Source organism: Muntiacus reevesi, chromosome 8, assembly GCF_963930625.1.
Source record: "Muntiacus reevesi chromosome 8, mMunRee1.1, whole genome shotgun sequence".
NCBI classification, from domain to species: Eukaryota; Metazoa; Chordata; class Mammalia; order Artiodactyla; family Cervidae; genus Muntiacus; species Muntiacus reevesi.
Window position 1 is genome coordinate 36,411,524 of NC_089256.1, and position 15,970 is coordinate 36,427,493.

Sequence of the window (15,970 nt, forward strand, 5' to 3'; positions counted from 1 at the left end):
TACACACATGGTCATACTGTTTGTTTCTAAACAACATTTGAGTGTCATTGCCATGCTACAAAGATTTCCCGTGTTCATGTATTTGAAAGGACTCACCAAATTCCAGAGAGCACACTCACGTAAGACTTTTGTGTAAGGCAAAGATACAGGTGCAGCAAGGAGAGTGTAGACATTGGGATTTCAAGAGATAACCCATGCCTAAACTCCCAGCGTCCTTATTACACCAAGATGGCACTGTCTCCAGCTGGAACTACCATGATTTATGGAAGGGATCCTGACTTCAGGAGAGCTCAAAGTAGAACTTCCCAGAATTTTTATGCCTCTCTAGTCATGCAATCAGGTTTGCATAATCTATTAGGCCAGTTGGAAACCCATCATTAAAGAAATAAACCCTGGGGATTCCCAGGGTAGATTCAAACTTAAAACAGCATCGTAAATCTCACTGCCCTTATCTTGGCCAAGAGTCAAAAAAACAGACACCATAATGTCCCCAAAGATAAAAGAGAGTTTTTCTAGTCTAGCTGTAAACTAACTCCACCTTCCATATCTATACATTTATCTCCAAAGCTCCTTTTTCCAATTAGGAAGTTAGAGGAAAGGCAGGACACAGCATGTCACTTATCTTTGGCCTCTCAGCCACAGCTGATTCTTGCCTGGGCCATAGACCACAAGTTATTTCTTGCGTTTCCTAGTGCTCAGTTTCCCTAAGGTGGGGATGGTAAGTAGGCACACATCACTCCAATTTCATGCTTTAAGATCAAAGCTATTCCCTAGTTCCAGTCTTGAAGAAGTTTTCTTCTAATATAAATTGCCGGGGTCCAGCCTTGGCAGGATCCAGGGGATACCCTCAGGATGAACGGCGTCGGCGAGAGAAGACACGTGAGACCAGCCTTGATAGGGTCAAGTCTGTGTTTTACTTTTTGACAACAGGTTTTATACCCTCACTCAGAACGTTTCCAAGGTACAAGATGCTTACTCATGCTTACACAGGATTAGTATTACGTCAGTTTGTTTTTTAGGAAGAGCAGGATGTTTTCTACTTTCTAATTCTATAATAAATCTTAGCACATTATCTTCTGGCCTTGGGGCCCATTAACATTTTATGCGGGTCAGGTGAATGTAAACCTATTTTCCATTTCTGTGGTGACCTTAACTGAAAGGTAGCAGTCTCATAGGGCAACAGTACAGAGTAGAAGTATATCCTTGTTAATACAAAAATTAATCCTTCTGCAGAAGTTGTCAGTTGAGTTTATCTAAGAAATTTACCCCACACTGACTCTGACTTTGGTGAGGCAGCCCCTGCCTAGCACTCCTGGCTAATAATTAACAACTGTTTCATTGTTACCACATTAGGGCTAAGCTCTTATTTTTCTAGATCTATAACTATATTAACAATGGTTTCTATAACACAACCTTAGCACATTAAGAGCAAAAACACAGCAAGCAAATGTTAACCCAATAACCACCTTTAGAATAATTTTTCTTATGTTTTCTAATAGGACTCCTTCACCCCCCAAAATGGCTCTATGTCTATTAGGGCCTTTATATGATCAGGTTCTTTATGCTGTTTTATGATTAGGGTATTATGAGCAGTCATGCATACTAGTACCAAGGGCATAAATGCATTTGCCAAACAAACTAAAATACCAGTAAAGGAGTTTAAATTAAAACACTCATTTCACCCTGGATAATCTCATAAAATACCACCACCCGGGAAACTTATTGATTAAAGTTCTAAATTGACTCTTATTTGGGAAGAGATCGGGGAAGGCCTTCTGCCTGTGTCACAGAAATTAGGGAGTAATCTATTGAAGACAGATATCATCTATCAGAAAGACAGATATCATCTTTAAGGTGAGCGCCGGGGGCAGCTTTTTGGAATCCCTGAAAACCTGATCCGCCTTGCCTGTCAGGTTTTCTCCCTCATAACCTTGTCATGGGTGGGATCTCATGAGCTGGCCTTTTCCAAATCCTTGAAAACCTGATCTGCCTTTCCTGTCAGGTTTTCTCCCTCATGACCTTGTCATGGGTAGGATCTTTTGTGTTGGCTCCTGGCAATAAATTCATACTTATTGTTCATTTTGGTTTATTTCAGGGATGGGGTAGTGTTTATGAATGAATAAATATTAGTGCCACCATCTTTCCATGGACAGCCAGACAACTTCTTAAGTCTGGGAGAGGTAAGAAGTTCCCAGAAGTATGAGTGCCTGCACTGTGAGTATCCAAAAGCCATTGACCATGGTGACAATGAAGTCAATATGAGGTACTTGTTCAAATCATGTGGAACCTGACAGGAAGAGCAATGGAATAATTATAGCCTCCAAAAGATTGAAGAACTAACTGAAGAACTGTCATCGCTTTTCTCTCTCTGGTCCTTTCCTCACACCTCTCCCCCCATCATTGATTCTATACTTCTATATACTGTCTTATGATTGACTGTGTACATAGATGTTCTCTACTAATGTGTACTGAGAGATGTCCTTCAGTTCTGTATTCCTGGTTTCTAGCAGAATACATAGAAAACACCATAAATATAATAAATGTTAGATTCATCATGTAACTTGAGCATAACCTGGAAATAGTATCTTGGATCAAGAACTGGAATGTCTAGATGGTTATTTTTATACATCAAGGCTTTCAGCTATTCTTGATCAAGTCTTGTCAAATTTGGGTCTATTTCTGCCTCTGCCTACTTAGGTGGTGCTAGTGGTAAAGAATCCACCTGCCAGTACAGGAGATGAAAGAAACATAGGTTTGATCCCTGAATCTGAAAGAGCCCCTGGAGTAGGAAATGGTAACCTACTCCAGTATTCTTGCCTGAAAAATTGTATGGACAGAGCAGCTTTGAGGGTTACAGTCCATGGGGTCACAAAGAGTTGGACACAACTGAGTGACTGAGCACACTGCCTACCTTGTTCTAATATGTCTCTCTGAAGAGTGCTCACAGCAAGAAGCAAGCCAAAGCTAGAAAAGAGGACTAAAGAAAGCAAACAGAATAACAGTGAAATCTGCAGGATGAATTTACTCTTTCTCCAACATTTTTAGGAAGAAAAGTGAGGCTTGCTTACAGAGAATAGCAGTCTTTCAGAAATGGCTGGCCAAGCTTTTCCCTACTGCCTATCTCCAACGAACTTCCCCGGTGTTGTAGATGTCCTTGGAAAGGGTGGAACTTAGCCTGTCAGTTACACCTAATCAGTTGTAGCCATCTGTTCATGAAAGCCAGAATGGTTCATGAGAGAAGGGGGAAGGAGAAAAGGGCCAGGAGAGAGGAAAGGAATGCTTATGGTGGAGGAGAAAAGCCAAAGAAAATTTTGCCCAAAGTCAGTTTTGGATGTTTAAAATCACCCCACCACTTCACAAGCAGCCTCCTTGGCATATTTATTAACCCATGGATTGAGGATGGAGGACCATCTTTTGCTTTCTAGAAGGAAGCATTAATAGTTAAGAACTCTGGAGTCAGGCCTGCCTAGTTTTCCAAGCTTCAGGTGATACACGTGGTCCTCAAATTAGGAAATTTGTGTTGAAGAACAAGCATATGCCTGTTGAAGAGACTCCTTAAATGTTCAGGAAGCTCACAGTCCTTGCCAGCCCAAATTCCTTGGAAGCTCAAGCCTGAAGGCATTGATGAGGATGCCTGTGTGTTAGAGGTGACAACCCCTTTGAATCTTGGCCACAGCAGTGCACTGTGCTGGGAAGAATGCAGTGAAGTTGCTTAATACCTTCCCCATTCCCATAACAACTTAGAACTGGATTCTGAATTATGAAGTCTGGGTTCTCTGAGAATTTAACATTGAATGATAGGAAATCTCTGAACTTTGCATTCTATTACCTAAAAGCCTATCTTACTTGGAGATGAGAAACTAAGTCCGAGGGAAAGTAACAGGTCAGGGCAAAGACCAGTAGTTGTCCCAAGTCCAATGGCCTTTTTGAAGCACCTATCGAATTCTGTTAAAACTGGCCCTTTGCCTCTCATCACTTTTAATGTAAGTGCCTGACAGCTTTTTTGATTGTAATGTAAATGCTTAACATTAAATTTTTGATCGTCAAGGCATCCATTTTCAAAAAATCCATCTCGAATAAGCATGTTGCCAGTTACACAACTACTTAAAGATTCAGCAACTCCATGATGTTCCCCTATTGGAGACCCCTGGGTCATCTACATAACTGACCCCCACTCCTATGTTTTAAATTCACCATTAAAGAGTAACTCACAAACCTCACCTCAACCCCAATACAGGCAGAACCCCAGGTCTTTGCTCTCCCTCCAGCCTTGCTGTGTATATATCCTCCAGGACCTGTGAGTAATAAAGCTATTTTTCTTACAAAGTTACCTTATGGTTGATGAAATAAAATTCACAATTTATGGCAAGATGAGAAAAATTTCAACATAAAATCTTTCTTTGTCTATTTGGGCCTCCTCACCCCACCCCACCTCCTGTAGGGTGTACTGTGCATGTGTCTGGATTAATCAGGCCTCCCTAGAAGATAACCTTCCTTCTTAACCCCATCAGGGGCTACTATGACCCATGACCTGCTACTCGCTCTGTACGTGTTGATCTGTAAGCTGTCAAATGACACATAACCATCTGTCTCAAGAATTCACGTAACCCTACTTTGATCTCTGATGGGTGGAACAGACCTCAGAGCTTTCTGAAAGACCATCTCCCAGTTTATAATCCTCAGGTTGGCTCAAAGAGAAACTTCTGTTTCTTTCTTAGATAACTATTGATTAGCTTTTCCTTAACACAGCTATTGCTGAGGTGTGTTTTGTGATCATGATACAAACCACAAAGGTCAGTCCACAACATTGACTCCTATTGGAAAATATCTGTGGGGGTGGCCTCAAATATGCAGGCCCAGGTGAGCGCCCCGGGCATTTCTAGCTGATAGCATCACTATCAACAGGCTGAGACCAGAAGAAACACCACCCCAACTTTGATTCTTGAATTTTTAGTAGCTAGTAATGAGAGGGTAACAGGCAGGAAAGCCAGGGGTCTCCAAAAGGAGGAAATAGCCTGCACGTGTCAGATATTTTTATCTCTCTTAAGTGGCAGGAGGAAACAAACTAGCGATTTTTTTCTTTCTCTATGCTAATTTAAAAGGAGGTTTCTCTTAAAATGCTGTGTTGCCATGACACCTGGTTTTACCTGAAGCTAACTATTCTCAAACTTTGAGTTAACCAATACACTTTTCTTATGAAAATGTTTGTCTTAAGTTATGTTAATGTACTATGCATTTATCCCAGACTCTGTCTTCAAGTTGGTTCCACCAAATGGCTCAGAACCTACTTGACAAACCCGTATGTTATACTCAGATATTGTTCCCCTAATCTATGTAAACAAAACTATTTGTTTGGTAATCTGTCCTTCTACAAGATTCAAGTCAATCGTTTTATGGCCTGAGATGAATTATCTGGTGCCATTCTGAGTTTTAAGACATTCCTTTCTTTTCATTAACAGACTGCTAGTGACTATATAACATCCAGCTGAAGACTAGCAGGGGGGTACTCTTTCTGTCCCCTTCTGATGCCTATGTCAGAAGTGTTCTCTATCTCCTTTATACTTTAATAAAACTTTATTACACAAAAGCTCTGAGCGATCCAGCCTCATCTCTGGCCTCGGATTGAATTCGTCTTCTCCGGAGGCCAAGAATCCCGGTGTCTTATCGTTCAGCAACAACCTTTCAGTAACATGTACAAAACTAAGGGGAAAATCTCACACTGGGAGCTTTGCTCCAACTCCTAAAAGACTGAAGAAAGGAGTTAGCATTTTACCTGGGTTGGAAGTTAAGAGTATGCACTGACCACACCCTCTGTCTGCACACCCCAAACCACAAAGCAGCCACAGAGCAGAAAGGATTCCTCAGTAGGCAAAAGGGAATTAGTGATGGCACAGATATGGACAGAGGTTCTTTTCAAGAGGCTTCTCTTTTTTTGGAATCTCCATACACGGCTAAGTACTGAGATTACCCATCAGGGTCAGCGAAGGGCATCGTTCACCCTGGCCCTGAGCTATTTTTATGCTCAAGGTTTCAGGATTTGAGAAGGTGTGCTCTTCATTATCAACTATAATCTAGAGGATGAGACCAGCAGGCTCCACCGACTCTGCTGTGTCTGGGTCACCAAGCCTCTGTGGCAGGGGATGAATCTCTCTGCTGAATTAATATTCACCTTAGAGCCCAGGGCTTCCCTTGTGACACAGACAGTAAAGAATCTGCCTGCAATGTGGGAGAAATGGGTTCAACCCCTGGATTGGGAAGATCCCCTGCAGAAGGGCATGGCTACCCACTTCAGTATTCTTGCCTGAAGAATTCCACGCACAGAAGAGCCTGGCAGTCTGCAGTCCATGGGATCACAAAGAGTCAGACACGACTGAGTGACTAATCCTTTCATTTCACTTTTAGAACCCTGGTACTTCTCTGATGAAAAACAGTTCTTGGAATTTCATGGAAGGGAATTATGGCAACTTGGGTGAGGCAGTGTTCTTTTCAGTCTTTCAGATTTCCCTAACTCAGTTGGGTGCTTTTCTTTAGAAATATCATAATTCCATAGTCTTTCTCAAAAATTAGAATTTATTTGTATTTTACCTTTTTTGTTGTTGCTGTTTGGGGAAGGAAATGTTTTTATAAAAGAACAACAACAACAACAACAACAATACCCAGACTTCCAACTACCAGATCTATAGCCCTAGAAAACAGATTCAGGTTACCTTATTCTTCAGTCCTCCCATTTGCTAAGATTTACTCAGCTTTTTTCCAGATTCTAGGATTTGAGGACATTTACTAATAGCATCTTCCTCTGAATGTGTCCCTTTGTTGAGCTGTGGCTTCTTTATTCTACAGTCCCCTAAATGATTACCCATGACTTCTCCACCCGCTCATCAAAGCGAAGAACCATTTCATTGCATTGCTAAAGACCATCTCAGTGCCAGTGAAACCAGAAGAATGCTTGAAAAAGTAACCTCATGTTATGAAAAAGTGTTCTCTTTCTTTGGGTGCAGGAGCTAGAACCTTAACAAAATTATTCTATAAGAAAATGTTTATTATTCCTATCTAATTAGTTTCCTTGGGAGATGAAACTCCTTCATTATTGTATTTCCTGAAATTGAGACAATTTGGGCTCCTTACTTAGATATTGCCCCTGTGTAATTTCAGAGGCAACAATAAAGAAATTCATGGCAATTTTAAGCTGTGCTTCACCCTGCCAACAATTTAAGAGCAATGCACATCAGCCTGGTTCTTGCACCTGCCCTCCTCAAGCAGCTGGTATAGATTGTTCTGGCAAAGAAGAGGAAAGATCCCCACCATGGGAGGAGGGGTGAACTGGAAGCATAATTTATACAATAAGTAAAATATGCTCTGAAGTCACTTGTACTTTCTGAACTTTAGTTACCTATAAAACAGGTAAGAATGAATGCTCTTTATGGAGAATAAGGGGCAAAACAAGTAATCCTTCAAGTTCATTTGAGGTAGAAATTCCACTTTTACTGTGATTGTAAGAAAGTTCAGATGAAGTAAAAGACAAATTTGTGCAAATAGGCACAAATAAGTTAAATGCTAGTAGCATTCACAAGTGACTTCAATGCAGTTATTAATATCTGGGCTCATTAGAGCCAATAACCAATAATCAAGATTATTTGGAAAATCAATTTTAATAACAGTGACAAAAAAAATAAGCATCCCCATTACTGACAGAGGCTGGCACTGTCAGGATGCTAAAATCCAGGAACTCTGACTGCCTGCCTTCGGGCAAGCTCATACATATTACTTGGTCATTGTTTGCTGGTAAAAAGTAAAATAATATAGAAGGAAGGAGGGGAAAGAGGGAGGGAAGAAGGGAGAATATTTAGTTTATATGTCATATGTGAAAATAAATGCTCTATTTCAAAGACAAAGATTATATTTTGCACTCCATTTATAATTTTATCCACTATAATTTAGGAACACTTTCCTTTGAAGAAAAAAGGAATGCTTGGAAATAATCTCCTTTGTAATTTTATTTTACAAGGTGCCAGTGTGTAATGGGCCTATTAGCAAACATGCCCAGGAATCAAGTGTGAAGAGTCAAGGTTTCCCATGCTGGGAATTCCATGGTACCTGATGGAACTCTGAAAGTGTCACCTTTAGCTGCACAGCCAGTTCTGGAGGTGATTGAGGGTATCCTTTCCCCTGACACTAAAGATAAGAGAAACAGGGCAGGAAGTAGCTATGGTAACAAAGTGGAGTTTGGTACTTGCCCTGACTTTGGAAGTCAATATCACTGGACTCCTCTGGTATCAAGCTTCAGGAAAGAAACTCACAGTATAAAGCAAAGCCATCTTAATCATTTTTAGACTGACGTTTCAAAAAGGGTTAAGATGCTATCTACTCTGTCTGTTCCATCTGTTCAGATGTTTATTTGAAAACATCTGTGCTGTGATCTTTAACAATCCTAGTTTTCACTTACCAATTAATATGTTTTAAAAAGTAATTCTTTTGAACATCTTTATGATTTAAGGTCTCTTGACAACTTATGAGTAGGCAAAATATTGCTATTTATTTAATCTTGGAAGAACACTGAAAGAAAAAGGCAGGGAGTGCAGGCAGTGTGGAAGAACTCTCCTTTATGTAGCTGGCCACATGTGACTTTAACAGTTGCAGGGGAAACTGGCTGGGGCTAAGGTTACATATTTCTGTTCAGTAAGGATATCCATGGTGGTAACTCTCATGATGACGGTAGTCATCCTGGTAACCATCCTGGTATCCTTGATGGTAACTATGGTAACCATAGCCTGCATACTCATCTTCTGGGCAGCGCATCCCCAGTGACTGCTGAATGGCCATTTCCTGTCTCCGGAGTTGCATCGAATCAATTAAATCGTATACAATCACCATGGACCACATTGGGGAAGGATACCAGGATTTCACATTTCCATCTTTTCCAACTAGAAGCATGGAGAAATACTCTGGGCTCACTTGAAAGTAGTTGCGTATGTCTTTCACCAGATGGGCTGGTATGTCTTCTCGCTCCACAACAGAGCTCCCTGGAATAGGATTAGAAAAGTTGTTAGTGGATTAAAGAGGCAATACTCAGGAAAGGCTCAAGTGAAAAGGAATCACTGTGAGAACAGAGAAAGGACCCAAGGATTTGTTCTCTACAGTTCAAAAATCCAATTTAGGAACTTTGCTGGTCTTTCTACTAGCAATGAAATGTTCCTGCTGTTCTACAACATGGATCACGTTTTGATTCACATGTCTCTTTACAGGAGTGTTATAAAATATAAAACTAGTTCCTTTATTTAATTCTGGCAAGAGCAACTGCCACATCAAGATCAACTCTGACATCCCTTGTTCACTGATATGGCAGAAAATATTCCATTTCTTGTGCCTTATAATACTACCACAAGAATTAAATGAGATAACATAGGTGAAAATGCTTTGTAAGCCAATAAAGGCCCATGCAGACAAAAAAGAATTACATGTTTCTATTAAATGAATATCTTTGCTGTCAATTGTGAATGGTTTTTTAATAAAAACAACATGAGTACTTATGCTCCCCTTCCTATTCTTCTATACACATTCTATGTATACATAAATTCTCACATCCATACATACACGCACACACACACACACATGCATGGGACACACACACGTGCATGGGGCATACACCAGGAGGGAGGATTTAGTGACCTTTCTTCAACTGAGGGTAAATCCACTGCTTACATATGAATTAATATAACCCCACTGAACTTATCAGTAGTTTATACTGTTTTAAAGTAACAAAACTTTACCATTAATCGGGAACAGTTCCAAAACGCCCCCTACTTCCTCTCCAACACCTAAAAGCTTCAGAACTGTTATGTGGCGCAGACCTGAGAGAAAAAAATAAGCCACAGAATCTGTAGTAAGTCTTTTGCTTCCAAAGACTGAATATCTGACAATTAAAATCTCTAAGTTTAAAAAGAATATAAAACATAACCTGATTAGGTAAAATAAGTCATTTAAATTTTTTTTTCCATAAAAATGCATTTAAACATTTATAAAATCTTGAAAAGAGACTAATTGCAGATTTTAGGATTAACAGCAGAGTCAAATGTGGTTTAGTTTTGTTTCTGCGGATTGAAAAAGAATTTGCTCTTAAACTGTGATTCTCACTCTATTAAATAACAAAATAAAAATTAAGCCATTGGAATTTTAAAATATCTAAGATGATCTAAGCTGATCAGTGTTCTGGAAAAAAGTCACGGCTGATGTTATAACAGCTTACGTGGATAATTTAATTTTCCTCTCAAAGAAAAGACTACAGAGCAAGCCAATGTGATTGTTGAAGAAATTGTTCTGGCTTCCTCAAATCAAAGTTTGTCTGCTCAGTGGGCGGGGTTTTATCACTTTTTTAGAAGACTCAAAGGGGTAGCACTGAGGGAGGCACAGCTTGCTTCCCACCCATCCTCAGCTAAAGTTTCAGGAAAGGAAAGAAGGTCACGCCTTGGTAGCTTGCTGGAATTCTTTTGAAGATGAAGCCCTTATGAAAAGATTCAGGAGAAAGAACATAGGAAGGCAAGGGGGCTATGGAGTCATCCTATTTAGATTTCATGGTTTTGGACAAAATCTGAGCCTAGTCACAGTAGTAATTTGGAACTATTAATAATAAATATGAATGTTGACAGTGTTGATTGTCCAGGAGAGAAAACTAAAAGCCACCACGAAGGGCTCTTTTAAAGAAGAGTTGAAATCCAGGCAAAATGTTATTCCAAAATAATTTTATGGGATTTACTCTTCTCCCAGAGAAGTGAAGCATTTCTGTTTTGCATGTTAAGTCATGTTTTCAAAAGGGGCAATCATGAATTTAATTATCCCTTTAAAACATGACTTGTTCACATTTCCTATCTACTACAAAAGAGTCTGACTTAGACTCTGTGTAGCAATTCAAAATGAAACATCACCTAATAGCTGCTGCAAAGATGTCTTTAGAAAATTAACAAGCCATGATCTTATTTATATATTCATATCATGGAGGGTCATTAACTGCCCTAAGAACTTCCATCTTACCCACCACTGTTGGTGGCTATTAAGGATTTAAATTATGCCTAAAAATACTGGCACAATCAAATCTTCCTTACATATATTGATATAAATTTTTAAAGCATTAATCTTGATAATAAGAGTATAAGTAAACATTTACAAATTTTCTAATTATTCTTACTGCTATAAGCTTGTTTTCTGCCTTTTTTTGGAGTTATTATTTTACATCTTAAAACTGAAATATATTTATTATTTTTAGGTACCTGGTCATAACAAGGACCCAGACTCTGTTAATGTTTTACAAAACTTATATGACCACCCTTCCCTTTTATAAATCAAACACAGTTTTATATCTAATAAATGATTCTTCTTCCTCATAGAAATATCAAAATAATGTGGATTCATCTATGTTCCAATTATGAAGTTTTAAATCTGTGGCCACTAGCTACTTTCCACCCCTCCACTGACTGTCAAAAATTCTTCCTCTGCAGAGGTGTATCTTAAATAAAATTTTTGTAGTGATTCCAACTTTTGAAATTACCACTATCTCTCTGGTTCAACATTGAACTTACTAATAATGTTCTATGTATTATGCATTTCCTTTCTATATGTACATATTCAGAATAGTATTAGCCCTTTCTGACCACTAGGATAACAATGTTTGGTAAAGAAAGCATATATTAGTTTCAAAACACTGAGCAATTCACTGCAAATAATGATAGTAATAATAAACAGTATTTCTCTTTGACCTACTTGTCTTAAAGCATAAGGCACTGTTTAACAAATCTTGCTGTCTTCCCAGTGCTTAGTTAGAGATCAAAGTCCTTTCAAAGGGACTGGTAATATAGTACAGTGGGGTTTAATTCATTCATTAATTCTCAAAGTCATTGCTGTCTTACAAAAAATACTTAAATCTATGGAAAAGTACTCAGTGTTGATACCTAATTATTACCTAAGTAATTGATGATATCTGAGTTTTATTATCGTGAGACAAATTTTTAAAAAACAAACAAGAAGACACATAATACAGATCACTGTAAGTAAAGCAGCAGGTATTTTCAAACATTTCAATAAAAAACCTGAGAGGGCATAATACTAAAAAAAGAAAAAAGAAAAACAGACCCCAGTTGACTAAGATTCCAGTCTGAAAGCAACTTTATCCTCAATATAACTGAGTAAGTGTCTGGGAATCTACAGTCTGGGCTGGGGAATATTTGGATGACCTAAGCTTCTGTGTTCCATTTTAGACCAGGAAGAGGGTGGTATGGGAAAGCAGTGATGACGAGGCTTCCCACTCACCAAAATTGCATGCCTGACCACTGAGGGCAGAGAGCTGCTGTGAATAGGCCCAGTCTTCATCATTAGGGGCCGAGATCACCAGCAACCGCCTCCTCCAACGGAATCTGGAAAAGAAGTAGAAGACCACAATTACTGCTTCAAACAATAGAAGCCAGTGTGAAAAAGCAGAGTAACATCGACTGTCACTGTTTTCCTGTGCCTGGAATAAAAAACAGTAACTTTGGAAATATTTCTTAGCTCCTCAAAGCCTAACATTAAACTGTATTACCACATTTCTTGCACTTTTTCCTTTATAAAGTCAGGGTCTGCCTACTGTAGCATTTGCATGATGTGTCAGGCCTGAATCTGGTCACCATGCCTGATGAGGTCACTTAGGGAGAGAAGAAATTCTGATTTGATGAAAAATAGCTGAAATTGTTTGTCAAATTATAGCAACAGAAATAAAGGAATTAGAAAATAACTGAAGAAAACTCAAGTTCTGGTCGAATTCCCCCGGGTTTGGCAGGGGTGGTGGTGGTGGTGCTGAATATGGATAGGAAATAGTACAGAAAAAAAAAGAACTGAATTTTAAGTAGATGGCAGTGACAGTAAGAAGGAAAATAGAAAAGTGTCTTAAAGGATCAAGCAAGGTTCCTGGAAAAATAAAGCTCTATGTACATTCCTCAGTAGCCAATGGTTTTTCCTGAGGCAAATGCTAGTTTGAAGATGTACCCTATTATCATAGTAAGAACCATCATTTATAGAGTACCCCTAAGAAGCAGAATGGAGCTAAGCCTACAGTCATAGGATTTTAGAATATATGGTAAACTTCTTCCTGTTCATATAGTTTCAACACAATTGGGCAGTGGAAAGAGATTGTGTCTTGTAGCCGAGAAACTTCATCTATATTTTCTCACTGCTACATTTTTTGGGTTCCTTGAGCATGTCACTCTATTCATCTAAGTCATAGCTTTTCCTTAACTTTAGAATAAAAAAGAGCATTACCTCAAAGAGGTGTTATAAGAATTAAACTCTAGGGACTTCCCTGGTGGTCCTATGGCTAAGACTCCACACCCCCAATGCAAGGCGCCTGGGTTTGATCCCTGGTCAGGGAACTTGATCCTACATGCCACAACTAAGAGTTCACATGCCATAACTATACATTCAGAGTACTGCAACTAAGACCCAGGCAGTCAAATGAGTAAATAATATTTTTTTAAGAATTAAACTCAAAAATCCATCAATGTAAGTTATCCATGTGTTGGCATAGATATTGACAGTGTCTTAGTCTGCAGGCTTTAGATTTAGAACTTTGTCTGACAGATGGATAATGTCCATTGTCCATTAACAGATCTTGGACATTATCATGATGCCATATGATAATCGATTTAATCCTTATGTTGGTGTATCATTTTATAGCTCACTTTCACTTACACAACACAGATTCCTCACTGGAGGGCTTCTCTGATGGCTTAGTGGTAAAGAATTGGCCTGCCAGTACAGGAGACATGGGTTCTATCCCTGACCCGGGAAGATCCCACGTCCTCTAGGAAACTAAGCCCATGCACCACAACTATTGAGCCTATGCTCTGGAGCCTGGGAACTGGAACTACTGAGCCGATACACCCTAGAGCCCATACTCCCCAGCAACAGAAGCCACTGCCATGAGAAGCCCACGCACCACAATTAGAGTAGTCTGTGTAGCAACGAAGACCCAGCGCAACCAAAAATAAATAAGTAAATAAATAATAATTAAAAAACAAAAACCATACATTCCTCACTGGAGTTCATTGAGGGCATGGCTTGCTTTCCCCATTATGCAGATAAAAAACAAGGTTTAGAGAAGTGAAGTGACTTGCTCAACTAGTAAATCTAAGAGGTGGTACCAAAATTCAGATTTGTCTAAGTCCTGGTCCAGTGCTTTCCCTGGTCTACCCCTCTCAGAGGTGTTAATGATTGGCGGGCACTGTCAGGGTCCCTAAGGGGATATGAAGGAGAGAGGGTGTGCATCCAGAGAGACGCTGAGTGCAGTTGTCTCAAAGTCAACCTTCACGGAGAAAGGTCTTTTGCTTTCTGCCTTTTGCAGTCAGTGTTGCTGACTGCAGGGTGTCAGTGCACTCAGGGAGCCAGAAGCCAGTTGATTTTATTTATGGCTTCTCTCCCTGTGCCCCTTCTAGCCTCTCAGTGATCAGGAGAGTTTTCAATCCCAAAGAAAATGGCCTCTTGGGGGAATAGTGGTTTGGGTGAATGAGAGAAAATGATAATCTGACGAAATACAACCTCTGAATTGGCGCCTAAGCAAGACTCACCAAGAGCTGCTTGCTGTGACATTACATTGGCTTCCTCCGCTTGTTTTTCTTCCAAGGGAAAGAAAAACTTAAATCTCCACTGAGGACAGAAGATGAATGTATGTGGCACAAAGGAGGGGAGAGGAGAATCTGAGACTGTCCGAGGTTTCCTGGGAAAGGGAACAGGACTGTTGTTGTATCACAGAAGACAGTCTCCTGTGCTTTCCCTGCTTCCTTAGGAGGCCTGCCAGACCAGCACCCCTGACCCCCACCCCTTCCCAGCCAGCACCCACGCCAGGCCAGCCTTTCTGGCCCCCATATAGAGCTGCAGGGTATCCTGGAGGGAGCTATCTTGGGCGAGGTCTATTTTGGCTTGTTTACCTGTGTGCACCACTGAATGCTGCCAGATTAGAGAGGGCTGGGGTCTGAGGCAGCCACTGGGGCAGACACAACGGAGAGAGGGTCGTTTCCCCTAAGTGGTGATTCTTTAGCCCACAGACCTTCATATTAAGATCCAGGGCCCCAGCTTCCAGCCCTGAAGGAACAAATGTTAATGAAACTACTTCTGTGGAAGTAAGAAGAGATGTGGATGTGGCCCAGACCCTTACTTTGGACAAATTGTTTTTCTGTCACTTTAGCGTGTCACTAAATAAAAACTGCAAGCTATGTATGTGTGTGCTTCTCTTAACTGGCATTCCCAAATTAGTGTGCATGTGCCCAGTCTTTGGGCTTCTGTCTTAAAGAAAGATAATTATAGCCTGAACCAGATGAGTGTCACTAAAGACTAGACTGGCTTCAGAGTCTGGTGAGCTGAAACCAGGCTGTGTAGACCCACCAACTCAGCAAATTTGAAGGAAAATTCCCATTTGGATACTAGTTTATTACAGAGCTGTTATGTAGAAAAGACAGAAAAAAATTCAGTTCTCTCTGCCTGGATTTCAGTTCTGAAGGTATTTATTAAGTCTTCTCTTTGCTCTCCTTTGATGACAAAGCTCTCTAACTAGGACTTGAATATATAGCCCCTAATACTACTAATAACCAGTGTTTATTAATTACTTGCTTTGTGCTAAGTTCTAGGCTATCATTACCTTTCGTATTGAATTTATCTTTCATAATGATCTTAAGAATAGATAAACTTATTATCTCCATTTTGCAAATGAAAAAACTAAAGCCCAAAGAGGTTAAGCAATAAGTCCAAGGTCACACAGCTGATAAGTGAAAAACCAGGAATCAACTTCAGGGTTATCTTACTCATGCCTTTAAGTAATATACTATTCCACTTTAATTTTTAAGATCAATGGTAATTATCAGCACAATGATTCCATGAGTTGTGACCGTAAGTCACAGATAACCACAGGACATCTAAATTATAATCATAGGCTATTCTCAATATCCATAACAGATGT

At 39.8% G+C, this 15,970-nt stretch overlaps 1 protein-coding gene across 1 annotated transcript in view; it reads right to left on the reverse strand.

Annotated features, from left to right (window-relative positions):
• Positions 1-8,507: 8,507 nt before the first annotated feature.
• The window catches only part of CCDC80 (coiled-coil domain containing 80), a 33,106-nt gene continuing 25,643 nt past the window's right edge, over positions 8,508-15,970 (reverse strand). Inside the window, exons 6-8 of the mRNA XM_065942320.1 lie at positions 12,298-12,401; positions 9,768-9,848; positions 8,508-9,020 (exon numbers count right to left, since the gene is read on the reverse strand). Coding sequence (XP_065798392.1) covers positions 8,674-9,020; positions 9,768-9,848; positions 12,298-12,401 — 532 coding nt within the window. The 3' untranslated portion in view covers positions 8,508-8,673. The remainder of the gene's footprint in view (positions 9,021-9,767; positions 9,849-12,297; positions 12,402-15,970) is intronic.